Source organism: Haliotis asinina, chromosome 7 (genome assembly GCF_037392515.1).
Source record: "Haliotis asinina isolate JCU_RB_2024 chromosome 7, JCU_Hal_asi_v2, whole genome shotgun sequence".
Taxonomy (NCBI): domain Eukaryota; kingdom Metazoa; phylum Mollusca; class Gastropoda; order Lepetellida; family Haliotidae; genus Haliotis; species Haliotis asinina.
Window position 1 is genome coordinate 54,819,103 of NC_090286.1, and position 24,712 is coordinate 54,843,814.

At 39.5% G+C, this 24,712-nt stretch overlaps 2 protein-coding genes across 3 annotated transcripts; both read left to right on the forward strand.

Moving 5' to 3' along the window:
- The first annotated feature begins 2,194 nt into the window (after positions 1-2,194).
- LOC137290994 (BTB/POZ domain-containing protein KCTD7-like) lies at positions 2,195-14,540 on the forward strand. 2 transcript variants are annotated; one of them, XM_067822229.1, is made up of 2 exons: positions 2,195-2,319; positions 13,206-13,853. In XM_067822229.1, the coding sequence occupies exons 1-2, from the start codon at positions 2,308-2,310 to the stop codon at positions 13,851-13,853; spliced, it is 660 nt and encodes a 219-aa protein (XP_067678330.1). In that variant the 5' UTR covers positions 2,195-2,307. The 2 variants fall into 2 exon arrangements, with proteins under 2 accessions (XP_067678330.1, XP_067678331.1); XM_067822230.1 differs by lacking the exon at positions 2,195-2,319 and adding an exon at positions 12,002-12,146 and having other exon boundaries at positions 13,206-14,540.
- Positions 3,733-8,697, forward strand: LOC137290993 (BTB/POZ domain-containing protein KCTD7-like). Its single transcript, XM_067822227.1, has 2 exons — positions 3,733-6,063; positions 7,704-8,697. Exons 1-2 carry the CDS (start codon positions 6,058-6,060, stop codon positions 8,352-8,354), a joined length of 657 nt encoding a protein of 218 aa, XP_067678328.1. The 5' UTR covers positions 3,733-6,057; the 3' UTR covers positions 8,355-8,697.
- Positions 14,541-24,712: the final 10,172 nt, after the last annotated feature.

Consider the following 24,712-nt stretch of genomic DNA (forward strand, 5'->3'; position numbering starts at 1 on the left):
TTCCCCACGTGTGCACAATGTGTGAAGCCCATATCCCGGTGTCCCCCGCATGATATTGCTGGATATTGCTATACGTGGCTTAGGCCTACTCGCTCACTCTTACACTTTAATACATCATCTGGTGACAGCAGCGTGGAGGTACGGGTTAGTTTTTACCAGTAAAATTTCACAAAATTCCCTGATTTCTAGAAACAGTGGTAGTATTGTACAATGTTGATTAATAATAAATCTGAATCACAATGATATTCCTGTTAATGGTTTGGTCAGTGCTAAATGGTCGTATTGTTGAGCCCTTAAACCCCGACAGGTCTTAAGTGCACATAAATCATAAATATGCATGAGTGGGCGGAGCGTGTCCATGCATCAAAATGTAGACATAGTATCCAGAATGTCAATAACCTTTGTGGGCGTGACGTGTAAAGAATAGAATGCGAAGGGCGACACTAGTATTTATTTCCACAGGGCAGTTATTGGTTTACACACTCTAGGAGCAGTCTGCTGCTCATATGGGGCTAACAAGGACGTTACCCTGAAGAACCAGGTTAGAATCGGTCTAGAAAACCCCGTGCTTGTCGTAAGAGGCGACTAACGGGTTCGGGTGGTCAGCTTCAGTGACTTGGTTGACACATATCATCGTATTCCAGCTGCGTAGATTGATGCTCATGCTGTTTATCACTGGTCTAGACTCGATTGATTACAGACCACCTCCAGATAGCTGAAATATTGCTGAGTGCAAACAAACAAACAAACAAACACATATTAGAAGCGTGGTGTGTTGAGTTTGCTCACCCGGTGGGACTGGTAGCTGAAACACCTGGACAGCCTTCACATTTCCGGTTTCGTACAGCATAAACCCCTATCTTTATAGTTTTCAGTGATATACATATTACCAGTTCCGATGATTCTAATCCACTCCATGTAACTGTTATTCTTAAGTTACGAGTAGGGACGACTGGCTTTTCATTCTATCCGCCGTGGTAGAGTGTCACTGCTACATGATAAAGTTAAGTCGAATGAGTTCCGTGTGTGGATATTCATCCGCTTGACCTGGTATTCGTTGTCTAGTGGCCAAAGATCCGTCTTCTGAAAATTTCGATGCCTTTTACGGCTTTAATTCTGCGGACCGTACGTTTGTGAAAAGGCAGTTTAATGACTTTATGGTCGTAAAGCAAGTACAGTGTCGTTTGCTGTGATTTGATGTTTGATATACAAATCATCCTGTCCCTTATTGTCAGTTACAGGGTGATGTCAGTCCCTTGAGGAAGCAGCGGGACAGGCAAATCATAGTGTTCCAGAAGATGTTTGTGAGTTAATAGTCTTGTAGCTAGCACGGTCCATCATGAGGTTTTCTGATCTCTTGAATCATTTGTACAATGTTCCTATATGTTATGTCTTGTTAAAATCCCTTTTAATGCAACTAGATAACCTTTTCTTCTAATTCTTGACACAGATAAAAATTTGTCTCAGTCAAATTTAAAAAAGAACCAAACATTTTGATCAATTAAGACTCATATTTCTCTAAAATGAACCAGCCCACCGCCAGCCGATTCCAGTTTATATACAGTTCCGTCAAATTGCCTCGTTGAATATGCTTGAGTTGGATTGTACACCGCACTACACAACATTGAAGCAGTTATGATATATGATATAAACATAATGAGGATGGTAAAAGGGATTCACACCGCAGACACCAGTTGGGAAAATAGCATACTAGTTCCTATATACTTTTCAAGAGTGAAAACGTTAAATAAAAATATATGCGTGACTTATGATTACACAAAGCCATTTAGAAAGTGATCAAATGTAACATGTATATTTAGTGTTACCCTTTCGAAGAAAACGGTTGCATCTCATCCGGGATTCGAACCCCACACTCAGAATCAGGCACGTAATCCCCAGAAAAGTCATCCGCCTAATCCACCTCTCATGTTATCACTCACCCGTCTAATAAATTAGTGTGCAGTCTCAGCTCCCTTGACGTAAGCTGATAAAAAGAGTTAACAACACTATCTCGGTGCCATTCACGGGTGAACAGAGGCATATACTCAGCGATGCCTGAATAACAGACAAAAACGAAGCCCGAGCAAGTCTCAGCTGCCTAACGATACTACTGCTGCTTTCGTGTAACCTTATCTGACTTCGTTCCCTACAAATGTGAAGGACGCAAATTTATGTTTGAGAAGGAAAGGTCAGTCGGGCCACAATTTAGCGACGCCATACATATTCTCTCACTGCGCAAAAGCGAATACAGCAACAGCTATCTATATCCTTTGACCACCTTCGAACTACGTGCTCGTGTTACGCAGTATGACTTCAAATGTGAGTACTACTGATTTTGTGAATATTTTGTTCTGTTTACACTGATGAAGTGACACCGTGGAGTCTCGCGAGATCTTTCACACTGCCGTCTCCATCGCAAACAAAATGATTTGTGGGACTGCGTGCTCGGTCAGGCTGATTAATGAGCACACACGGAGACTCTCCTGGAATCGTATAGGTTTATAACTTGAGGATGTTAAGAACAAGATTATGTAAATTAACTTGAAGTGTTAGCGTCAGACAAGAAAACTGCCACGAAATGTAGGGTTATGATTCTTGTGAAGAGGTCACTGTAACCTTTGGGTTTCCTGTTGGTCGGATAGAATTACGTTAACGCTACATTTCAAATGAAATAGCTAACCCTTTCATTTTAATGTCAATTAAATGTGAAGTTAGTGTCATTATGTCTTGAACATACAGCATAGACTTTTGTTTCAACACAGAATGACTGTGTATTTCACACTCACTAAAACCACGTCTTTTTCACTTTGAATACTGAAGTCAAAATGACTACTTGGATGTACATTTAAGTTTAGAATATATTAATGGGTGTACTAGTAAATTTGAAGTAAACACTTTGAGGTAAAGAGGTACACATACAATCCACAAGTAACCACCACGGTGATTTTGTAAAGTATTAGTTAGATACAAACATTATTGACTTCGAGATAGCATCACCAGACCTTCATTACATAGAAACGGAGACGAGAGGTGGATGGATTTCAAACCTGGTGTCGATTAGTACAAACTTTTATTGTTCTGTGTTTCAGTTCCCTGCTGTCATCGACTTAAACGTTGGAGGACGACATCTAACCACGTCCCTCTCCACCCTCACCAAGTACCCGGACTCGATGCTGGCCGCCATGTTTAGTGGAAGGCAGTCAGTGAAAAAAGACAAAGATGACCGCTACTTCATCGATGTAGATGGAGACGTGTTTGTCCACGTCCTCAACTTTCTGAGATTTGAGACAATGCCTCCCCCCGAAGCAGCTGCAGATGTTTGGAAGTATGCAGATTATTTTGGGTTAGATGTCCTGAAGGAAGGCATCCCAAATGTCCAACAGAACGGCGAGGCACTCTATGACATTTGGAGGACCAATTTATTAAAAGTTACCAATTACACTCGTTATTGGAAAGACGTGGAATGCCAGCTGAAAAACTTAAACTTTGCTTCAATGTATGTTAGTCTCATTGTAAAGACAAAATCGTCACATATTAGGTGCACTCATGCAACGCCGGGACGTCTAAAGATTGAAGTGAAGTTGTTGGATAAAGACGACTGTAGATCAGTGATCAATCTTCTGGCACATGACATACAGCGTCTGGGCATCTTCATTTATGAGACAGACGTAAGCTGCTCATGTATGGCTTACAAAGGAATCCAGTTTCGAATAAAGTGAACGAACACAACTGATAAAACAACGTCACCAACAGAAATGTGTCTTCCCGTATCTTTCTAAAAAGGGCGGGAGCTGTTATCCCCGTGCCGCCTTAACAGAAGATAGAATGGTGTGGAGAGGGGGCCTTTCTCGACCTTTCTGCCAGCTCACTGTATACAGCTCAGTTCTAATTGTCTCCTTACAGACAACCACAGTTCCACAGTTCCAGACCACCTTCTGTTACCGAGGGTCAATTTTCTGGTGCTTAATGGCATATCCATTTGCAATAATTTTTCAAAACACGATAAACAAAGGGATGTCTGTTCTACTTGAAACCACTGATATGATGACCTTGTTGTAACACTCTATAATCAACTTCCTCTTCTCTAAATCATCCATACTGAGAATCACTGAAAATGTCGTCTGCTCGCAAGTAAACACAAGCTAATGAAAAAAGGATTAACGGAGCTGTCTCTCTTGAAGGAAACCACTTGATAGTTAGTCATACATACAGTTGCATAGTTGCTAAAATTCTCAGTAATTTCCAGTCAAACTATTTTGAATACTATTCTATATGTTTGTAATTTAAAAAAATGTGTGCATGCTGTTCTATTACCCTTCCAAAATTTTAGTAGTATCGGATAATTATAAATGCTAGTAAACACCTATTCGACAACGAATCACTTGAAATCAGGTCATAACATAACATCTCTTAAAGAATTTAGAAATCGGTCTGTAAAATATCTTTTACCAGGAATGACATTCAACCTTAGAAGATAGTTTACGTTATGCATATGCCCAAATTTCAAGGCTTACTTCAGCCAGGAATTTATTTTTAAATACTCAAACTTTAAGGAACCATTTTATTAAGGATTTATTCGACCTTGTTGAAAGTGAAGGAAGAAAACTTTCCATTGCAAAATCGAAACGAATCTATCAGTGATGCCATATAGAAAAAGAAAACGAAATTCACGAATGTTCGTCTGTCCATTTTGCAGTGACCTTGGAAAGATGTACATTAAATATCATTTGATATGGATAACGCCACTGCAAGCTTTCATATATATTCTAACGACTTAGAACGAATCTCAAATAACACACCTGTCACTATATATTAAACATGCACCAGTTAAAAGAAATGAGTTGTTTAAAGAGCGTGTTACTTCCTGTGTGTAACAGTAGGATGTGTACATGCTCTCTTGTCTTTTGCACAATGAACCTTTCGAGTTGACTTGGGCCGGAGGCCTTTTGTGCAATAAACCTTTTGACTTGACTTGACTTGGCTTGGGCCGGAGGCCTTTTTTTTGCAATAAACCTTTTGACTTGACTTAACCTGGGTCGGAGGTATTTTGTACAATAAACCTTTTGATGTGACTTGAGTTGACTTGGGCCGGAGGCCTTTTACACAATACACCCCTTTTGACTTGACTTGCACTTTGCCGGAGGCCTTTTGTGCAATAAACATTTTGACTTGATTTGACTTGGGCCGGAGGCCTTCGTACAATAAACCTTTTGACTTGACTTGACCTGGGCCTAAGACCTTTTGTACAATAAACCTTTTGACTTGACCTGAGTTGACCTGGACCGGAGGCCTTTTGTACAATAAACCCCTTTTGATTTGGCTTAACTTGGACCGGAGGCCTTTTGTGAAATAAACCTTTTGACTTGACCTGGACCGGAGGCCTTTGGTGCAATAAACCTATTGACTTGGGCCGGAGGCCTTTTGTACAATAAACCCTTTGACTTGACTTGACCTGGGCCAGAGGCCTTTTGTACAATAAACACCCTTTGACTTGACTTGACTTGGGTCGGAGGCCTTTTGTACAATAAACCTTTGACTTGACTTGACTTGGGCCTGAGGCCTTTTGTACAATATAGCCCTTTTGACTTGACTTGGCCTGGGCCTGAGGCCTTTTGTACAATAAACCTTTTGACTTGACTTGGCGTGGGCCGGAGACCTTTTGTACAATATAGCCCTTTTGACTTGACTTGGCCTGGGCCGGAGACCTTTTGTACAATATAACCCTTTTGACTTGACTTGACTTGGACCTGAGGCCTTTTGTACAATATAGCCCTTTTGACTTGACTTGACTTGACTTGACTTGGCTTGTCCACATCCCAACTCTGTGGCACGACATTACGCTGTATGAGACCATAGATGAGTCATAACGTGTTTTAAGTAGCAAGTGCCACGAAGTGGAAAGTCCGTTTTATCCATCTTGCAACACCAAAAACCGAAAGTTGCAAAGACAGTTCAGAAGAGTTCCAACACGACAGTTCAACCGTTTAACACTCCTGTGAGCCGCGCTGTTTAAAATCATTCCTGGCAGACGTCACTACATTATATGGTGACAGAAGGATGGAGGTACGTGTTGAAATGATTCTTTGTAAACAGTATTTCACAATAACTCCCTGTTTTCTGCAAGCATTTGTAGTATTATAACCTTGATTAATATTACATATGTGTCACAATGACCTCCCATTTATGTTTAGGCCAGTGCTAAACGGTAGTGCGTGCTTGTTCACGTGTCAAGATGTTGCCTTAGTGTTTATAGCTTACACAGCCTAGAATATCGAAAACATTCGTAGGCGTTGTGTGTCACGGAACAGGATAGTAAATGATTAACTAATATAATTTCCTGTAATATCTATAATTCACAAGCCCGAGGAGCAGTCTTTTATCTATACAGAGCAGACAAGAAAGAGGGATGTTCGTGGCTTGCTGGGGGGTTGGGACTAGTGGTTTGTGCACGAAGAGACCAGACACCCCTAAATTAACTGTTTCCAGGCGATATATACAATTCAGGTGATTTATTTCATCACCTATAATCCCGAACACACATTTCCCCATATAAGGTTGAAAAACGTTATTTAACATACATTCACTGTGTGAATAACCAACCACATGTCCTGGTATTCCCCAGCCTTGGGTCACAATGACCTTGCTCGCATAGCTTGCTTGGGGAAATCGTTAGTCACGTGGTGAACTTTGACGGGTTCCTTCCTTCCAGAATCCGCTTACAGCTACACATGTCAAACTGGCTCGTGTTAAATAACTAGTTTACCTATTGATATAATTTACTAGTTTTGAAGGTATGACGTGTCTCCTGTATACGTGGCTCACAATGATCGTATGTATGTCACGAGTCACGTGCGGGATGGTATTTTAAGATCATTTTGCAGCAGCATTAAAATCGTTGAATTCATAGAAGTAATAGCTTTCCAGGTTCCAAGGAGTGGACATGACGAATGGATGTGGAATCTCCAACCCCACCCAGACCCTGAAGCGGCAATGCTAAGCTGAATAGAACACATATACACTGAATAGAACACGTATATATACATATACATATACATATACAAACACACACTCACATACACACACATACACACACACACACACACATATGTGTGCATATACACATATACCTAAATATATACACAAGACTAAAATCTTATATTCCCATTCAAACGTATTTTTCCATTATAAACTCAATCCGATGACTTACAAAATCCGTCCATATCATCAAAAGAAGGTTATCGCATCGAGTTATACATTTGCCTTAAAATATGTTTGGATGAAAATGTGACAATTAACAACCGTCTGCTTCTGAAGTTGATGTTTTACAGATATCTCTAAGAATCTGTTCACCTTTGTATCTCTTGGAACAAAAATAAGGCTAACTACCCCCCTCTTGTTACATATTTCAAGCTGTTAAAATTGAGTATTTTCCATGTTATTATTGAATAAGAGGTTGTCTTTTTTCACGATAGTGTCAGAATGTTTTTTTGGGGGTTATGCCAGCATGATGTATATGAAAATCGTAACAAAAAATAATAATTTAAAAACACTGAAAAAAAAATCAATTTCTGAAGAAATGCAACAAATGTAGTTAACCCTGTTCTAACCCCTTCAATTATTATACCTATTCTTTGAAGGCAGTCACTGGATTGACTGGTGCAAGTTCGATTATTAACAATCATTCATGGATACTTATGTTTCAGTTCCCTGAAATCATTGATCTAAATGTGGGCGGACGACACCTCACCACCCGTGTTTCAACTCTCACCAAGTACCCGAGTTCCAGGTTGGCCGATATGTTCAGTGGAAAGTATGCTATTCCACAAGACAAAGGTGGCCGCTTCTTCATCGATGCGGATGGAGAAGTTTTCGTCCACATCCTCAACTTCCTGAGGCACGATATACTGCCCCCACCAGACCAAGCTACTGCTGTACATAAGTACGCAAACATGTTTGGCATTGAGCAGTTAAGTGCTAAACTTATAAGATGGGGACCAGTCTTGAAACAGTCTTTGAGAGACAAGTGGAAACGAGAGATCGATGGATATGATGACTGTTTGAATCAGGTGCGAGAAGGATTGATCGCAAGTCGGTATCAAAGAGGTCATCTGTACATCCAGTTTACGGATTCCTCTCAACACATATTCTCCTCGTGCAAGGTGGCTGGTATTCCTGACGGACATCAGGTCATCAACGTAAAATATTCTTCCAACAAAACGGACGGTAGCAGTCTTGTGGCCTTCCTCAATGACGATCTGAAGCGTATGGGCGTTTACCTACAGCCGGGAGAATTCCGCCCAGAACCTGAGTGTGGCTGTCGCGTGGCTCTGCACTACATGATAAAATCTGAGTAGCTGATGTGCCTTTACCAGTCGCAATGTATTGGTGTGAGTGCAATATACTTTAAGATAAAATTAATACGTTCTACTTCATTTGTATGCGTAATCGCCAAACACCGTGGCATATAGGTATTTGAGAAGATGCAAAATGAAAAGTTGACTGATAATAATACGACACGATGTTAGTAGAGGACGTTGATCCTCCTTGCGTATAGCAGAAATATGTACAGTTTGTATTTCAAACTTTGTAACGGAGAGTTCTTTTTTGTGACGTATATACACGTGTCACTGCATGTACACAAATACACAAAAGCTGCGTTTGTACATATGCATTTGTAATAAAGATCTACATATGTTGCTAATGTCTCAGTTATTAATACTAGATTAGCTCTGTTATGAACGCCACTTAAGCGTCACAAAATAAGACTAAGTGAACCATATTGGAAGCATTATCCACATAAGACAGATCCACGTATATCTTGTTACCGACAGAATCGGGATTTCGAGGTAGTGAGTGAGTGAGATTACTTTTATGCCGCACTCGGCTATATTCCAGGTATATGCCGGCGGTCTGACAATCCGGTGATCAACAGTATAAGCATCGATCTGCATAATTGAGAACCGATGACATGTATCAAAAAGGTCAGCGAGCCTGAACACTGGATCCCGTTAGTCGCCTCTTACGATAAGCATTGGGGCTAAAAGTAATGTGAACTGGAACACTTAAGTATTTTGCTCTGAAACTATTCACAGATTGTGTCCATACTTCACCAATAAGAAGACACTACATTCATTTATACATACGTTTTAGATGAATGTTTCAGCGTGGATGTGTGGTATGTAATTTTCGCCGTGAGAGTCATGCCTGTATAGAGCTATGACTCTGGCATCTTAGAGAGATCAACCGTATTTTCCTTTACACAGAACAATCGTGTGAACCCCTACCGTTCTAGAAAATACGTGATGATATGAAGGTTTGACTTGAGAACACTGCATTAGGTATTAGGCACAATTCGAGTGACACTGAGAAATTGGTGTGATGAACAAAGGGACTGTTCAACTATACTACAATGTGTGCGACGTTTCGGTGTGTACGTACCTGTGTGACCCAGGAAGATCAGGGGTAGGATAGGTCTTCAGCAACCCATGCTTGCCACAAAAGGCAGCTGTGCTTGCCGTAAGAGGCGACTCACGGGATCGGGTGGTCAAGCTCGCTGACTTGGATGCCACATGTCATCGGTTCCCCAACTGCACAGAACGATGCAAATGCTGTTGATCATTGGCTTATCTGGTCCAGACTCGATTATTTACAGACTGCCGTCAAACAGCTTGGATATTGCTGTGTGCGGCGTAAAACAAATCCCGTCACTATTACTTGTGTATCTGTAGAACTGTCCTTCGTCGTTAATGTGTTCATCATCTCCAGTCTCAGTCAGCAAGAGTGAGTGAGTGAGTGAGTGAGTGTGGTTTTACTCCGCCATACCCTGGCACTGTCACGGCGGGCACACGAGGAATGGGCTTCACACATTGTACCCATGCGAGGAATCCAACACGGGTCATTGAGCTGTAGGCTACCCCACCCGCACCTCAATCAGCAAGAGATCGGGCGAGTGAAAAAAGGAACAAAAATCAACTTTACGTTTTTCAATAATTGTGCAAGTACAGTTTTAAAAAAAATTCAGAACGTTTGATATTAATGATTAGATGTATTCTGTAGCTCAAGTCTCTTGGATTCAGAAACAATTTTGCAACTGCTGCAATATGAAAGGCTTGAAGGGATAAGGGTATTTTCACATTTGAAACATCTTAGACAAGAGCTTACATTTCCACAAGGGCAGATTGAAGGCTGTAAACGAAACACAGAACAATAATACGAAAAGCTTTACTACATGCCTTTTCTTTTAGGGTATCGTCGGCTGTACATAACGGGCCATGACTGGACATTGTGTTACCCGTGGACGACCTGTTTTGAGTTATGGCCCTACGTCGGTCTTCAGTCGACTCAATCTTTCTGATCGGTACATATATGATGTATTATTCCGATTTCTGTGACTCCTCAGTCCAGATATAATCCGGGTTACAGGCTAAAAACGAGATCCGGTGATATGATTGAAATAATGAATGATGATTCAAACTTAACTAAGTATATTCTATGTACGCTTCGTCCGCCCATTGAGAAAGGAGACAACTCAGTCGCACTGACGCTGCAATAATTCAGATCATCACACCAGTCCTTCACCAGGTGATACGAATGTGACATTTTTACATTATTAAGTTTTATGTAGCTTATACCGTTAGGTCAACTTTAATCCGTATCTTCACTGGTAACTTACAATTAGACGTTCCGTCAGTATTTCTGTGAAATGGTGTTTGTTAACCTCGTTACTTAGAGAAGTGGCAGTGTATAGCAGAAGTAAAGATTGATTTCGTGAATATTGTATTCGTATGAATGACACGTGGCAGTCAAAATGGAATTAGGTCTGGATATTTGAGCACAGCTCACCACAATGATCAGTATCATAAATACGAGAAATTACGCCGCACTCAGCAATATTCCAACAATATGTCGGTGATCTGTAAATTATGGAGTCTGAACCAGACAATCCGGTGATCAACAACATGAGCATCGATCTGCGCAATTGGGAACCGATGACGTGAGGCAATGAAGCCAGCGAACCTGACCAACCGATCCTGCTAGTCGCCTCTTACACAAGCATGGGTTACTGCAGGATATAAGTCTAACCTAGACCTCCACGGGCCAGTGAGTGAGAGACCCAGACACACATTGCCGCATCATCAACTGCAGAATTATCTTCTGCACACTGATTGTTAAGGGCATACGTTCATAGCTGTAACTGTAATCATTACATAACAGTCTAAAAGTATCTTACTCATAGAGATAAACATATGCTCTGTCATAAACATCATTATATACCAGTCTAACAGTATCTTACTCATACAGATAAACATATGCTCTGTCATAAACATCATTATATACTAGTCTAACAGTATCTTACTCATACAGATAAACATATGCTCTGTCATAAACATCATTATATAACAGTCTAACAGTATCTTACTCATACAGATAAACATATGCTCTGTCATAAACATCATTATATACCAGTCTAACAGTATCTTACTCATACAGATAAACATATGCTCTGTCATAAACATCATTATATAACAGTCTAACAGTATCTTACTCATACAGATAAACATATGCTCTGTCATAAACATCATTATATAACAGTCTAACAGTATCTTACTCATACAGATAAACTTTTGCCATGTCATAAAAATCATTATATAACAGTCTAACAGTACCTTACTCATACAGATAAACATATGTCATAAACAGAAGTCTGTCTACCGGTGCAAATACCACGTCACTTGTCAGCTTTTTGATAACATCATTGTTGACCTTTATACAAACCTTGGTGAGGCAACAATTACATATTGGTGTGATGTAGCTGACTGTGGCTTTAAACATCATCAAGAAAGCACACGTGACAAGAGCGTATCGTCGTTCTTGAGAGACAGTGCAGATAGTGGGACCCAACTTACATATCAAGTGTGATTGTGTGAGAAGTTAGTATCAGCTGTACCTGATTGTTAGTGAAACCTTACCCTTATCTCGTGACCTCAGTTCGGTCTGCCTGACGTCAGGCGTCTATGGACGTGTTATTTACCGTGTATAGAGGAAGAGTCTAGGCATAGCATGAAGACTAGTGGCCTCTTGATAACAGTATCTAAACGTTAGGTCAACAGAAAACACACACGTCCATTTACAGCAACAGTATGGAGGTAAGTACATGTGCGCTGATTTACGCCGTTGTGGACAACATTCAAGCTAGATCCGACAAACTTTAACGAGTGGTCGATATTACGGCAGCAACTACGTCGATCTCTCAGAATCTGATCTCTCTGTCCAGTTCTACTGACTACTGAGCCAGTTAAATGCCACGGGGCACTTAAGTGCATGGTCTAATGATAAATGATTTATAACAGTTACTGTATTGTCTTCTCATAGCAACATCGCTCAAATTAGGTCAAACTCCATGCTTAAGCCGCCACCTTACTTAAGTAACTTAACTTGTTTATAAACCGTTAGACATATCTTGGTGTATATTTATAGAGCAGTGAGTTCACGTTTCTAATATATAAGGCTCCTCTAGTCAATATACAGAGTTGCCTTCTTTACCTGTTACAGAATCTGTACGTCGTAGACCTATTTAACACGATAATCCTTTATGGGCTACCAGCACCTCTCCTGTGTCATTTGCGTATTTCGTAAACTTCATGTACATGTCCATGTGGTGGCATTTTAACATAGCAGTTACTGTGTGTTTATGACGAAACTTGTTCCTTCTTGTCTAGGCTGAGCAGTACACACCTCACTAGCTTTACATGCGCCTGACATAACATCATATGATTATGATAAGTCGAGTAGCAGGAGGTATTAGTTTCTATTGCGTGTGTCGATATATGTACCTTGGCCTGGTTTGTTTGTCTATTTTCTCCGTCCGAATAATACATGAGGGCCTGGTCGACCAGGCAATACCTAAGCGTGTTGACTGTCATGATTGCTGCAAATGGCGCGAGTAAGTTATCTGATCCTTATCATATTCAGACAATATTTGAATTATTATTCTGACGATACATGCATCTCTCTCTCTCTCTCTCTCTCTCTCTCTCTCCCTCCTTCCCTCCAATACACACACACATACATACATACATACATACATACATACATACATACATACATACATACATACATACATACATACATACATACATACATACATACATACATACATACATACATATTTTGCCGTGTGTGATAGAACATTTTTTTTTATGCAGTTTCCTGACGTCATAGATCTAAATGTGGGTGGGCGACATCTGACGACATCCCTTTCCACACTCCGCAAGTACCCGGATTCGATGCTGGCGGCCATGTTCAGTGGAAGATACCCAGTAACCAAGGACACCGATGGTCGGTTCTTCATCGACGTGGATGGAGATGCGTTCCTTCACATCCTTAACTTCCTGAGGTTCCAAACACTTCCGCCACCAGACGCTGCACTAGCAGTACACAACTATGCAGAATATTTCGGATTGAGGGAGTTATGCAAGCGGCAACAAGAATGGGGGCCAGTATTTGTGAAAACATTAAAGGAAAAATGGAAAGGGAAAATAGATGGTTACGAAGCATGTCTTCGACAGGTTCGAGATGGATTGCTGACCTGTAACTTTGACAATGGCTATTTCTACATCCTGTTCTCTGATCTATCTAAGCATATATTCTCCAGGTGTAACGTCCCAGGTATATCGGATGGACACCTTGTTATCAGCGTTACGTTCTATTCCTCCAAAACCTTGAGAAGCACTCTCATTAGATTCCTCAATGAAGACCTAAGACGCATCAATGTCTTCCCTGATGGGGACGAGGTCTTCAGACCGGAATCCTCCTGTGAGTGCAGAGTAGCATTCAGGTATATCCTGAGATGATGACGGGAGATGCGGACTTTCCTGATATTTCCTGATCCTCTGCAGGCAGGTATATCCTGAGATGATGACGGGAGATGCGGACTTTCCTGATACTTCCTGATCCTCTGCAGTCAGGTAGACCCTGAGATGATGACGGAAGATGTGGACTTTCCTGATATTTCCTGATCCTCTGCAGTCAGGTACTTTCTGAGATGAAGCGGGACGTTGTGGACCTTCCTGATACTTCCTGATCTTCTGCAGTCAGATACATCCATACTTTCTGAGATGAAGCGGGACGTTGTGGACCTTCCTGATACTTGTCTACCATTCCAGAGACTCCATGTACATTCACACTGTAACACTACGGAAAGCTCACTATTGACCCGTAATAGCGACGACATGCCGTAACGTTGAAATAGAAAACCCTTAAACGTTTTCGTAAAAAATCTGTGCTGTCGACTTTACAATTCGGACTATATCATGAGTAAGCGTTTGTTTGACGCTGCATTACCAAACCAAACTCGCTCTCACACAGTCACACTGTTATTGAAAACGACCCCTGCAGTACGCTGTATGATTCGACATCAAGTCAGTAATGACTAAATGTGGTTTGACGCAGCTTTCAGGAAACATTTACCCAAATCAAGGCGTTGTATGCACATAAAGGCACTTACGCATCTACCCAATGATTAAAGATGTTACGCTCTTGTTCTTGTGTTTGATTCTGAAATACTGAGTTCATTAATTCTCGACACGGTTGTTACAGAAGCAACTCAGACGCAAATGTAATACACATGCTAAAGCATAGAGGATTTGTGTATCAACAATAACACGATTTAGGGTCTCGACATAATCCAAATCTGTTGAATCGGCAATAGTTTCTTCATAGCGAAACTGGCTTTGGCACATCCATTTCACCTCTTCTTTAACACAATTTAAAAAACACGAGTTTTTCATCTGCACTCAAACTGTTTAGACCACGATGGGTAATCACCAGAAACTGCTTTAGGCAGAAGGATGGACTCCGGCAACAAATGCTGCCCAGAAAGATGGTGTTACGTTTATTACAACTGGAACTGATATATCATATCCTTTGCACGATTCTGTCACGATGACTGACCACTACAATCACTCAGCGTGGGCGTGCTAATGTCATTCATGCGATCTGTGGCTGGGGAAGTCAGACACACATTGTGAGCTCAAACAGCACACAGAAACTGTTTACTGCAATTTTGTGTCGGTACAAATCTGTCAAATATCAAACCTGCTGATAGCACGAATCACAAACTAATTGAAATCAAATTAAATGTTTTCGTAAAGGGGAAAAGATGCAGATTTGTGGATAACAACTTGTGTGATGCATGACAACAGATACGTGTTATTGTTAATCTGCTGCTTGCCCTAATATATCGTGCATCCGCATTGTGCCCGTTTGTTGCAGTGGAATCTGGAAATCACATAAACAGACCGACAACTGTACCCCATTGTCCTTGCAACGTCACTTACTGACATTCCCGGCTCTAGCATGCCAGCGCTGCATCTTTGAGAGGCCCGACATAAAGATTGGCTGTTCTTGTTTGTGTTTAACAATTTTGTTTTCACTCCGTGCAGTTTATGGGGAAATGTGCGATCGTGCAATGACTAGATCACGTGACAAGTGGCACCTCAAAACACGTTTTAGCATTATTGTGGAGCGCACAATGTTTGGCTTACTTCAATGTGCTGTGATGTCATTTTTCCTGAGTCAGTAATCGGGTATTAATATTATGATACCCGAAAACTGTCTGCTATAACAATTCATATTTATACTTACAGATATAAATTGTGAAGTTTATATTTTGACTCAGTATATTTTATCGATTTCTATTTGCAGTTCGTTCTGGAGAAAGATGAATGATTTAGTTTTTGTTTGAAGGGCTTCTTTGTTTTCACAAGTTGTGAATCGTTTAATGTGGGTTGGTATTTCAGCTCTGAAACAATATTCTATCATGTCATCAAACAATCGATCCCTGGAGTAGCGTTCAGCGGTCTGTCCGCAGTGACTGATACTTGAGTGTTAACACGTGATTCAGATGTCGTCAGATTTGTCTGTTGCCTTTCACAATATGCGATTAGTGGTGCACTTACACGCAAGTATTTGATATGTTTGGCATCTTCTGAAAAGGCATGTACGTCCTTAGATAACGCAAAATGGTACTTACTTAACATTGTCTTATCAAGAGTATATCACTTTAAAACACGACCAGTAGTCCACTGGGTTATATTTATGTTGTCGCCATTGTCAATGTCAACTGGACGTTTGGTGTTTTACGTGGTTTTCTAAAAACCATGTTTTGTGAGTACGTTTCGTCATTAGATTTGTTTGATCGGCATTCTTAGTGAGTAATACGAGAGTAAGATTTTTATGGACTCTTGCTTGACAACGGTATAATGATCCATACCGAAATGTCGCACCATATGTAATAAAGAAGTTGTTATCCATAAAGAATCTTTCGTCATTTGTTTAACATTTTGTTGTTTGTATTCCACAATATCGTTTGCCTTTGAGTATTGATGAGTATTGAAACATCCATGAGTAATGCCATCAAGCATAAAGCTTTGAAGGAGTATGTTCAATATACCAGACAATAATATTACTAACAGAGAGGCCAGTCTTGCCAATCAAAGTGACTCGGGTTCACCAGACGAGGAAGCTGAACTGACATGACATGAAACAGGTGAATGCTGTTACAAAACTGACTCTTACCTAATACTAAAAATCGACATATGCATCGACAGAATCAGTTACGCCAACTATTGACTTTGAACTAAGCAATTTGAAAACTACATGAACAACATCTCACATAAATGTGAACGAGTGGCAATCTTCCCTCACCTCACACGTGTTGATGTCCTCGGACATATTTACGTCCATCTATAATCATGAATGGTCACACATCTTCACATTTGTGAATCAAGTTTCCATAAGACAAGCTTGGGTACTTTTGAGACGAAGTCGTTTAATAAGGTTAGGTGTTTCGAAACCTATAACACGTAGAAGTGAAACTACAATATGACACAAAACAAATGCATTTTGTAATCATGTGCCCATTAATGTTTATCTTCGTATTTCACTACTTCTTCGGGTGGGGACCTTTACAATAAGACTTCTCCCGCCTAAAAGAAGAGAAGTCAGCTTTCTGTCTCTGCTGCAAAATTCAACCTTGAAACTCCAGCCACAGCCCAACAGTTGGTAAAACCTAACACTGACGAAAATTAAGAAATAAGGATTACGAACCAATCAATTAACCTATCCCGAATATAGCCAATTACGAAACACGTATAATCCATATTTATGGAATGATCTAAAGATGTGCCACGATCTAAACATAATCATTGGGTAATTCACTCACACGTGAAATTATAGAACTACATAGTGATCATGCATGTGGCCAGTGATAACCTTTTGGGGAGATAATCTATTGGTGGTCCAGTCATGTTGGAATTGCTGGTTACTGGCTGAAGCTGATGTTAAAAGTCAGCAAATCTGTGACTCTAATTCCTATAAATACAGTGATTACAAGCCTGTAATCAGATTTTACATCTAAATGCAAAACACGTACGACACTCATGTAGATATCAATAAGTTGCTTGAAATTAAACAACCTATTACGGTTTTTGTTACACTCAGCTGTGCTACCAGTGCAGATTTTAAGAGGCCATTTAGGGCAATGCGTTTTGGCCATTACAGTTACACTAGTGAATATTTACTACCTACTTTAATTACCTTTTTATCACAAGGGATAAACTTACAGAAAACTCTTATCTTCAAAGTCAAAACCATTGAACAACTTTTTATTATGTTGGTGGTGTAGATGCTCGGGAAGATAACCGATTTCCGTTCAGTGGAGCAAATTGTCCACTCTGAGATGTTTTTAGAATATTGAATGCAGACACACACAATGGTCATCTAGGTAGACTTTGTTAAACTCGTCAACCGTTTGTTGAACTAGAAAAATGAAATAGGTGAAACACTACAGCTTGTTCAGCTTGACTCTAGCTACTCTACATATGCATGTCGGGTTAACTTCATTAAATAAGGGAACAGAGAAGTTCATTACTGATGCATTCGTGCGACTCATGCATGCATGGATTCGTTTCAGAACTTAGCTGAACGTTCGATTACATCAGAACACGTATTGACCCACCATGACGCTTTACCATGTGGTATCGGATCGGTGATGTCCCATGCGTTCCCTGAAGGAGGTGAACGACACATTGTATTTGCCTCTTGTTTACTCAGCAAGGCAGAACTGTACTATTCCCAATCAACAAAGAAGCACTGAGTGTTGTCTTTGCTGTCAAGAAGTCCCAAAGATGTCTATCTATTTGGGTGGAAGTCACGCTTGTAACTGATCGCGGGCTTCTTAATTCCAAATTCCATCCAGAGAAATCCATCCCTGGTATGAGGGCAGCCCCACTACAACGTTATGTTCTGTTCCTACCGGGACACCAGAATGATATTGAAAACAGAAACACAACTAAACATGGGAATGCTGACGGCCTCCTCCGACGTACTCTCAAGACTGAAAGAACTGGACAAGATGCGTCAGATATGTTCTTTGTCAACTCAAGAATAGATATTGAACAGACTTTGATCCAATTAATTGACTGACATTGTTCTCCATTGTGTAAATGTGTAAATGAGTTCAACTGCACCAGAGTACGAGTTACTGACCTAAAATGTGTTCATCAGTCTTAATTTTGTAGCAGTTTTCTATCACCATAACGACATTAAGAATAGTGGGGAGGAGTGTTGTGTAGATGAATGTGACTATGTGCATAGCGTCGTGTCTGTGTTCAGGTAATAAACTCGTAACAGCCACCCGAACGTTCGGTCCTGTTGTGAGTGAGTGAGTGAGTGAGTTAGAATTTAAAGTCACTTTGGCAATATTTCAGGTCAGTCAGACTAAGAATTTTCTCAGAGACATCATGGCAGAACTGAAAAGAGACAAGTTTAGTACCTTCGACAGAGACAATGATGAAAACACTACAGGAAGGTGCTCTGAGAAACATCACTCTGGTTGGTGGTTCAAAAATTACACCTTGGGTAATCCTAACGGTACACTTGGACCATCGGATGCTCAGGCAGTTTTCTAGAGTGGTGATACCAGATCTGTGACACAAAGGATGTTCCTAAGTCAAATTTGCATTCCCGTGCTGTCGAACAACATTCTTTCTTCTTAAGCCTGGTATGTCCATACTTCAGATGTTTACAGGTACTATTAAACATACACTTCTATAAATATTTCAGAGTGTGTCATCTGGCACTTGCTCGAAAGACATTTGTCCAGATGAAGTTAAGATCACTGAACGGCCCATTATAGCCCCCAGAAGGTACGACTGAAGAATAGTTGATGACATATCCTAGAACTGCACGAACTGCAAAGAACTGCAAAGTGATAATTGCTCTTGCAAATTGGCTTTTATCGTTCTTCAGTGGCAAAATACTGGAATACATTAGGAACATTCTAAATGAAAAAGACATGATCTTGATGATTCAATATCAGTACAGTAGGATGACACGGATGTGTAACACATGAAACGAATATTTCGAAATAAGGAGGTTTGGGGGATCAGATACATCACCTATATCCTTATTTTGTTCTACTTCCATCTTTTAAAGTTACATTTTCCATCCTTTGTGAACATTCATAGGTAAAGTGTGCATCAAAAGTTATGACTATGGTTGTAAATGTATTAGGAACACATACAGAGAGAGGGAGGAGAGAGAGATGTAGATAATGTATTCAGTTTTCAGGAATACGCGTAGATGATTTCTAAACAGTAAATGGAAAGAAGACCAGAAGCTATGGAAGCTTGCAATATGAATATGCAATTAACTTAGAGGCTACGTAGTATCTCACTATTTCTTTTCGAAAGGTTGAAAAGCTTTTTTTAGTCATTAAATTTCTATTACGTTTGTAAGGAGAGGTTTTGTTATCATGATAACAACATTCAAATGATTATTATGTTTACCCTTTAGTATTAGTGAGTTTAATTTTACGCCATACTCAGCAATATTTCAGCTGTATGGTAGCTTACCTTTTAAACCAACAGCATACACACGATCTTCACTGAATATGATTCTGTTTTTTGTATGAATTTCAATCCATTCTAATAGCTTTTCGCATATATCAACGGAATATAAACATTTACATAAGACATAGGAACCTGTTTCATTAGATTCGTAACATTGCGTACAATTTACTGATGTTACATAGCCAATCTTACATAAATAACTCTTTGTCCTCGGGATGTGATGTAAAATTTTCGACTGAAACAATCTCAGTTCACTACTTGGGGTACATCTTTTTCTTATCAAAATATTATGTATCTATTCAGAATATGTTTTCCCTCAGTAACTTTCCCACCTACTGTTGGTCATAAGATTTGTAAGTAAGGTTCATGCAGACTTTTGCCGTCACGACATTTGCATTAAGTACAGTTGTAAATATGGACTTTCTAGCAAATAATGTTTAGTCCATACTTTTAGTAGTTTCTGAACTGCAACTCTTTCTTCTACAACAGGTACACTAATGCCACCAAATTCTGGCTGTAGTGACATTACCAATCTTTATCCTGTCTGGATTATCTCGATAAACATTTTCGAATTTGTATGTTTTGGTGGAATAGGTATAAAGATGGAAAGATGATTAGCCTTAGGTAGAAGCAATGCTTTTAATGTTACATTTCTTCCAACTGGTGTCAATGTTCTCCAATTGTTTCATTTCTTTTTCTGTCTTAACAATGTTTTGATCTTGTACATCAGATATATCATTGTTATTATTATCATTATCATTGTCTCTTTTGACCAGGGTCAGTCATTAAACTAGGAGGCAAACCCTGCACACCTTACTTTTTATGACTGCTCCGTGCTCACGCTTACCCATTTCTGCCGTTTTGTTACGAGTACATATGATTATATTACGTTTATATAAACCATTCTTCAATACACACATTTTTTATCATGCACATATAAGATTGAAGTATTTTAGGCTCATGTCGTTTTGACAGCTCTTCGTATAATATTAAGTATATACGGCCTCATTGCTGAGGATATGTGATGTCAATTTACGTATAAAAAGAGAGGTGTATGTATGTTTCCAAATGCAAGAGAGTCATCCTTTAAGCTGATATTAAGTGATCATTTAAGTTATAAGTCGGAAACTAATAAGCATATAATACTCAGAGTGCAACGCCGATCATGATCAAAACATCAGACCAAATCCGTAAGGTTTTTTGCAGTTTTTATTTATGTCGTAAAAATATCAAAAAAGGTTACTTAAGAAACTATTAAAATATTTATAAAGTTCGATCACTATTTATTTTGAGGGAGGATTGCAGAGAAAGGCAAAGTCAGAAGTACGTGCACAAGTGCCAACAAACCGATTGTCGTTTCCAGCGTGTACAGCCACGTTGAGTTTGCACACAGGCTGTGCAACGTCTCTTCGTTGAGTTCACTCGAGGCAAGAGAAGTGATGTCAGTGAAATATCATTCTCCGTTCCAACTGTCAAAGTGTGCGTGACTGTCTACCTGCAGTAACCCTACATCAAATTTCGTCCCAGAAAAGACGGCCATGGAAGAACGTTAAAGTTGTCCTGAGCCAGATAATCTCTGGACACCCTTTCTGTGTGAGGGCTTTAAAAGTCGCTGGCTTTTATTTTAGTTTTAGTTCATATTAGATGTTATGTTAGTCATGAATGGTCCCTGTCAACCGTTGCAAACCTGGATTCGTGATTTCACGTCCTTCTGATGTAAGCGTCATGTTGCTAAAACGTATTAAAGAGGTTGTGACACTTCAGATGTGATATCTCGTCCTTGGAATGATAAGTGTTAGTATGACCAAGGCATACGCTGTTGTCATGGCTTCAAGACATAAAGCACTTTTGAATCGCTATTGTACGCTTATAATTTTGGTTTGGTTTTTTTTTGGTTTTTTTTTCAAAAGCAGCAATGCATATTATATGTCATGAATAAGTGACAAATGTGTTTTAATTATGTTTGGTTTTTTTGGGGTGCATGTGACCATTAATTAAACCAACCGTGGGTTACGCCCGCTTGTGTCCTCAGTCCAAATGTTAAAGAGTCATTTTAAAGAACAACTGAACTCAATATTTTAGTACCCTTTTTATCACTGCATATGAAAGACTTCTGGTTAGCCATAAACGGAACACCATTTTTTTTAATACCAAGCGCTCAAAAGTTGCTAAAAAGCCGTCTGCTTCTCTCTCGAACCCAAACGAAACCGCAGACAGGTTAAGTAACTCTGTCGTCAGAGTGAGTGAGTAAATGAGTTTGGTTTTACGCCGCTTTTAGCAATAAAAACTATTAAATGTATAGAAAATGTGTAGGAAGCTCGTCATTGTGCTGATTTCTCGACGTCACCAAAGACATACCGAATTGTTGTGTTGCCGTCAATTGTTCCTTGGGGTCGGGTGATGGTGTCACTATGCACAGATTTCCACCGGTAGTCTGTGCTTGAATAGGTTGTTAGTGTGTGCGAAGTGAGCGTTGTGGAAACCTGTGGTATATACTAAATCGGATGGTTTGCCCACTACCACACTTCCAGGATAGAAAATGGAATTCAAGTTTCATCGAATATATAAAATCAAGACTGCTTACTACACATTGCTGACCAAAAGGATTTTGCATGGATATAACGCTTTCTTCCTCGGAAACGAGGTTGTGGTCGAAGTGCCAATATTATCGTAAGTAATATTATATTGACCCCTTATACTGACCGCTTCCAAGAGTGAAATTGTTATGTTATAAGCAATGTCGTGCAAAATCCTGTTGTCCATCAATAAAATACATATTTTACTACCAGTAGAAAGTAATTTTGATTTTGTAAGTCGGTGAAAAACAAACTTAAATAGCATTCATCCTAAGACAGGGCACCGCCATTTTTGAAAATCGTGAAGTCAAATCTATTTGAATTAATGAGATTATGATTTGTTTTCATCAAGTTAGAAAATCAAACTACATACATATGTATTTGAATCATTACCAAAAGGAGTTTGCATGACACAACCTGTAACATAACCTAAGCGAGATCGGTGTCCAAGTGAAAATACTGCGCGATAAATTTCTTCACTTGCTAAATTTACTTAGTTTGTAACTTTCACTCACCAGTATGTGGACACTTGTCAATATACGTCTTTTTACTTGGTCTCATAATCCTAATTACTTTATAATCATACTTGTATGCATTCTGAAATTAAGTAAAAAGAAGCGATCTGCGAATGTATAACAGGACTGTAATATGTAGACATTTCATGGTTTTCCTATCTGAATCATAATTCGCACGCACGCCCTAGTGTATGTCGTCTACATCATTACACTTCACGACGAAAACAATGATTCTGTTGAAAGTTACGACAATTTAAAAAATACGAAAATGCAAATATTAAAATTAAAGTTGTAGGAGCAATGTCAGGCTATTACCTTCTTCGAGGAATGTATCTATCAATATCCACAAAAAACGAGTGATATATAATTCATCTGTAGATTTCCTAAGTGACGTGTCTTTTAACAGTCTAATATACGAAAACGTGATATATCGTTTCAGGTTTTTCACATTGCTGTATACTTTCATTGGTTACCCAAGATAGCACACCTGGCAACTAATTGCATAATGTGCGTCATTCTTTTTAAACAGTTATTTAGTTAGCCAATAATGAGCAATCAATGAATGTATTGGCGGTCAATGCTTTGAAAGAAGGGTGTTGTTTTTACATAGACACAGACACGACAGAGTGTATTCAGTTTAGATTAGTAAATGTACATACATAAACACTACCATTTGACAAATCCCCCATTTAAATCCCCATAAAACTAATTAATCAATCAGCGTGTTATCGGTTACTCCTTTGATCGATCCAGACACAAGAAATGCCAAATGGGGGTCTTTGTCGGGTAATCTAAGTGGCGTTACCACTAATTATACCTGTTATAAATTCATTAGCTGAGCATCAAGTGAATGATGACAAATAACACGTAGGTTTATACCACCTAACACGGATTACAACCTAGCGACACCAAGTGACTTTGACAGAATCGTCTATGAAAACAAGGGTTGTAACTCGAAAACTAGGCAAAGCAGGAGAGGAAACTAAATGATAGTAGATTGTGAGAACATATAGCTTTCATTTTTCTCAACGGCTTTCGCGATTTCAAGTTTGTACCAACCTGTAAACGAAATAGTTTAATCCCTGAAACGTAGATGAAAACTGCACAGACACTCATTTCTATACCTACAATTACGTCACGGAGACGCGCCGTTCTGATTGGATGAAATTTCCTTTGCGGCTGAGAATTGTGTACCGTTGACAAAAAGGTCGATTTAAGTTAATTAAAGGTCGAAATGAGTAGTTTTAATGACGGGGTTTCATTTATAGAGATGTCAGCAAGTGATTTTGTATTTGTACCCTACTAGAGTATATGTGATCTTTAACACATTGTTTGGGTCACGCTGGATATACTCATGAATATGTATGGGAAGGTTAGCATCCTTCGTTTTGAATCCGTTTTGATGATTGAATCAACACCGAACATGTCCTGCTTGACTGTATTGATATTTCGTAGCTTAAGGAATAAGTATTTCAAATCTTCACTGTGAAGAATAGTTTATACTATACTAGAGAATATCAATGACACCGTTCCAGACCACCGAATGTTAATTGAAAATATCGATGGGTGTCCTTTGATGTGACAAATGTTTTCTCGTCACATATTGGGTAGTATTCTTCATGACATAGCTTAGAAACTACATAATTACTATTTGTCAGGCCTCTTACATTAGCACTAACATGTTTGCGGACTGGATTTGTTACAAACG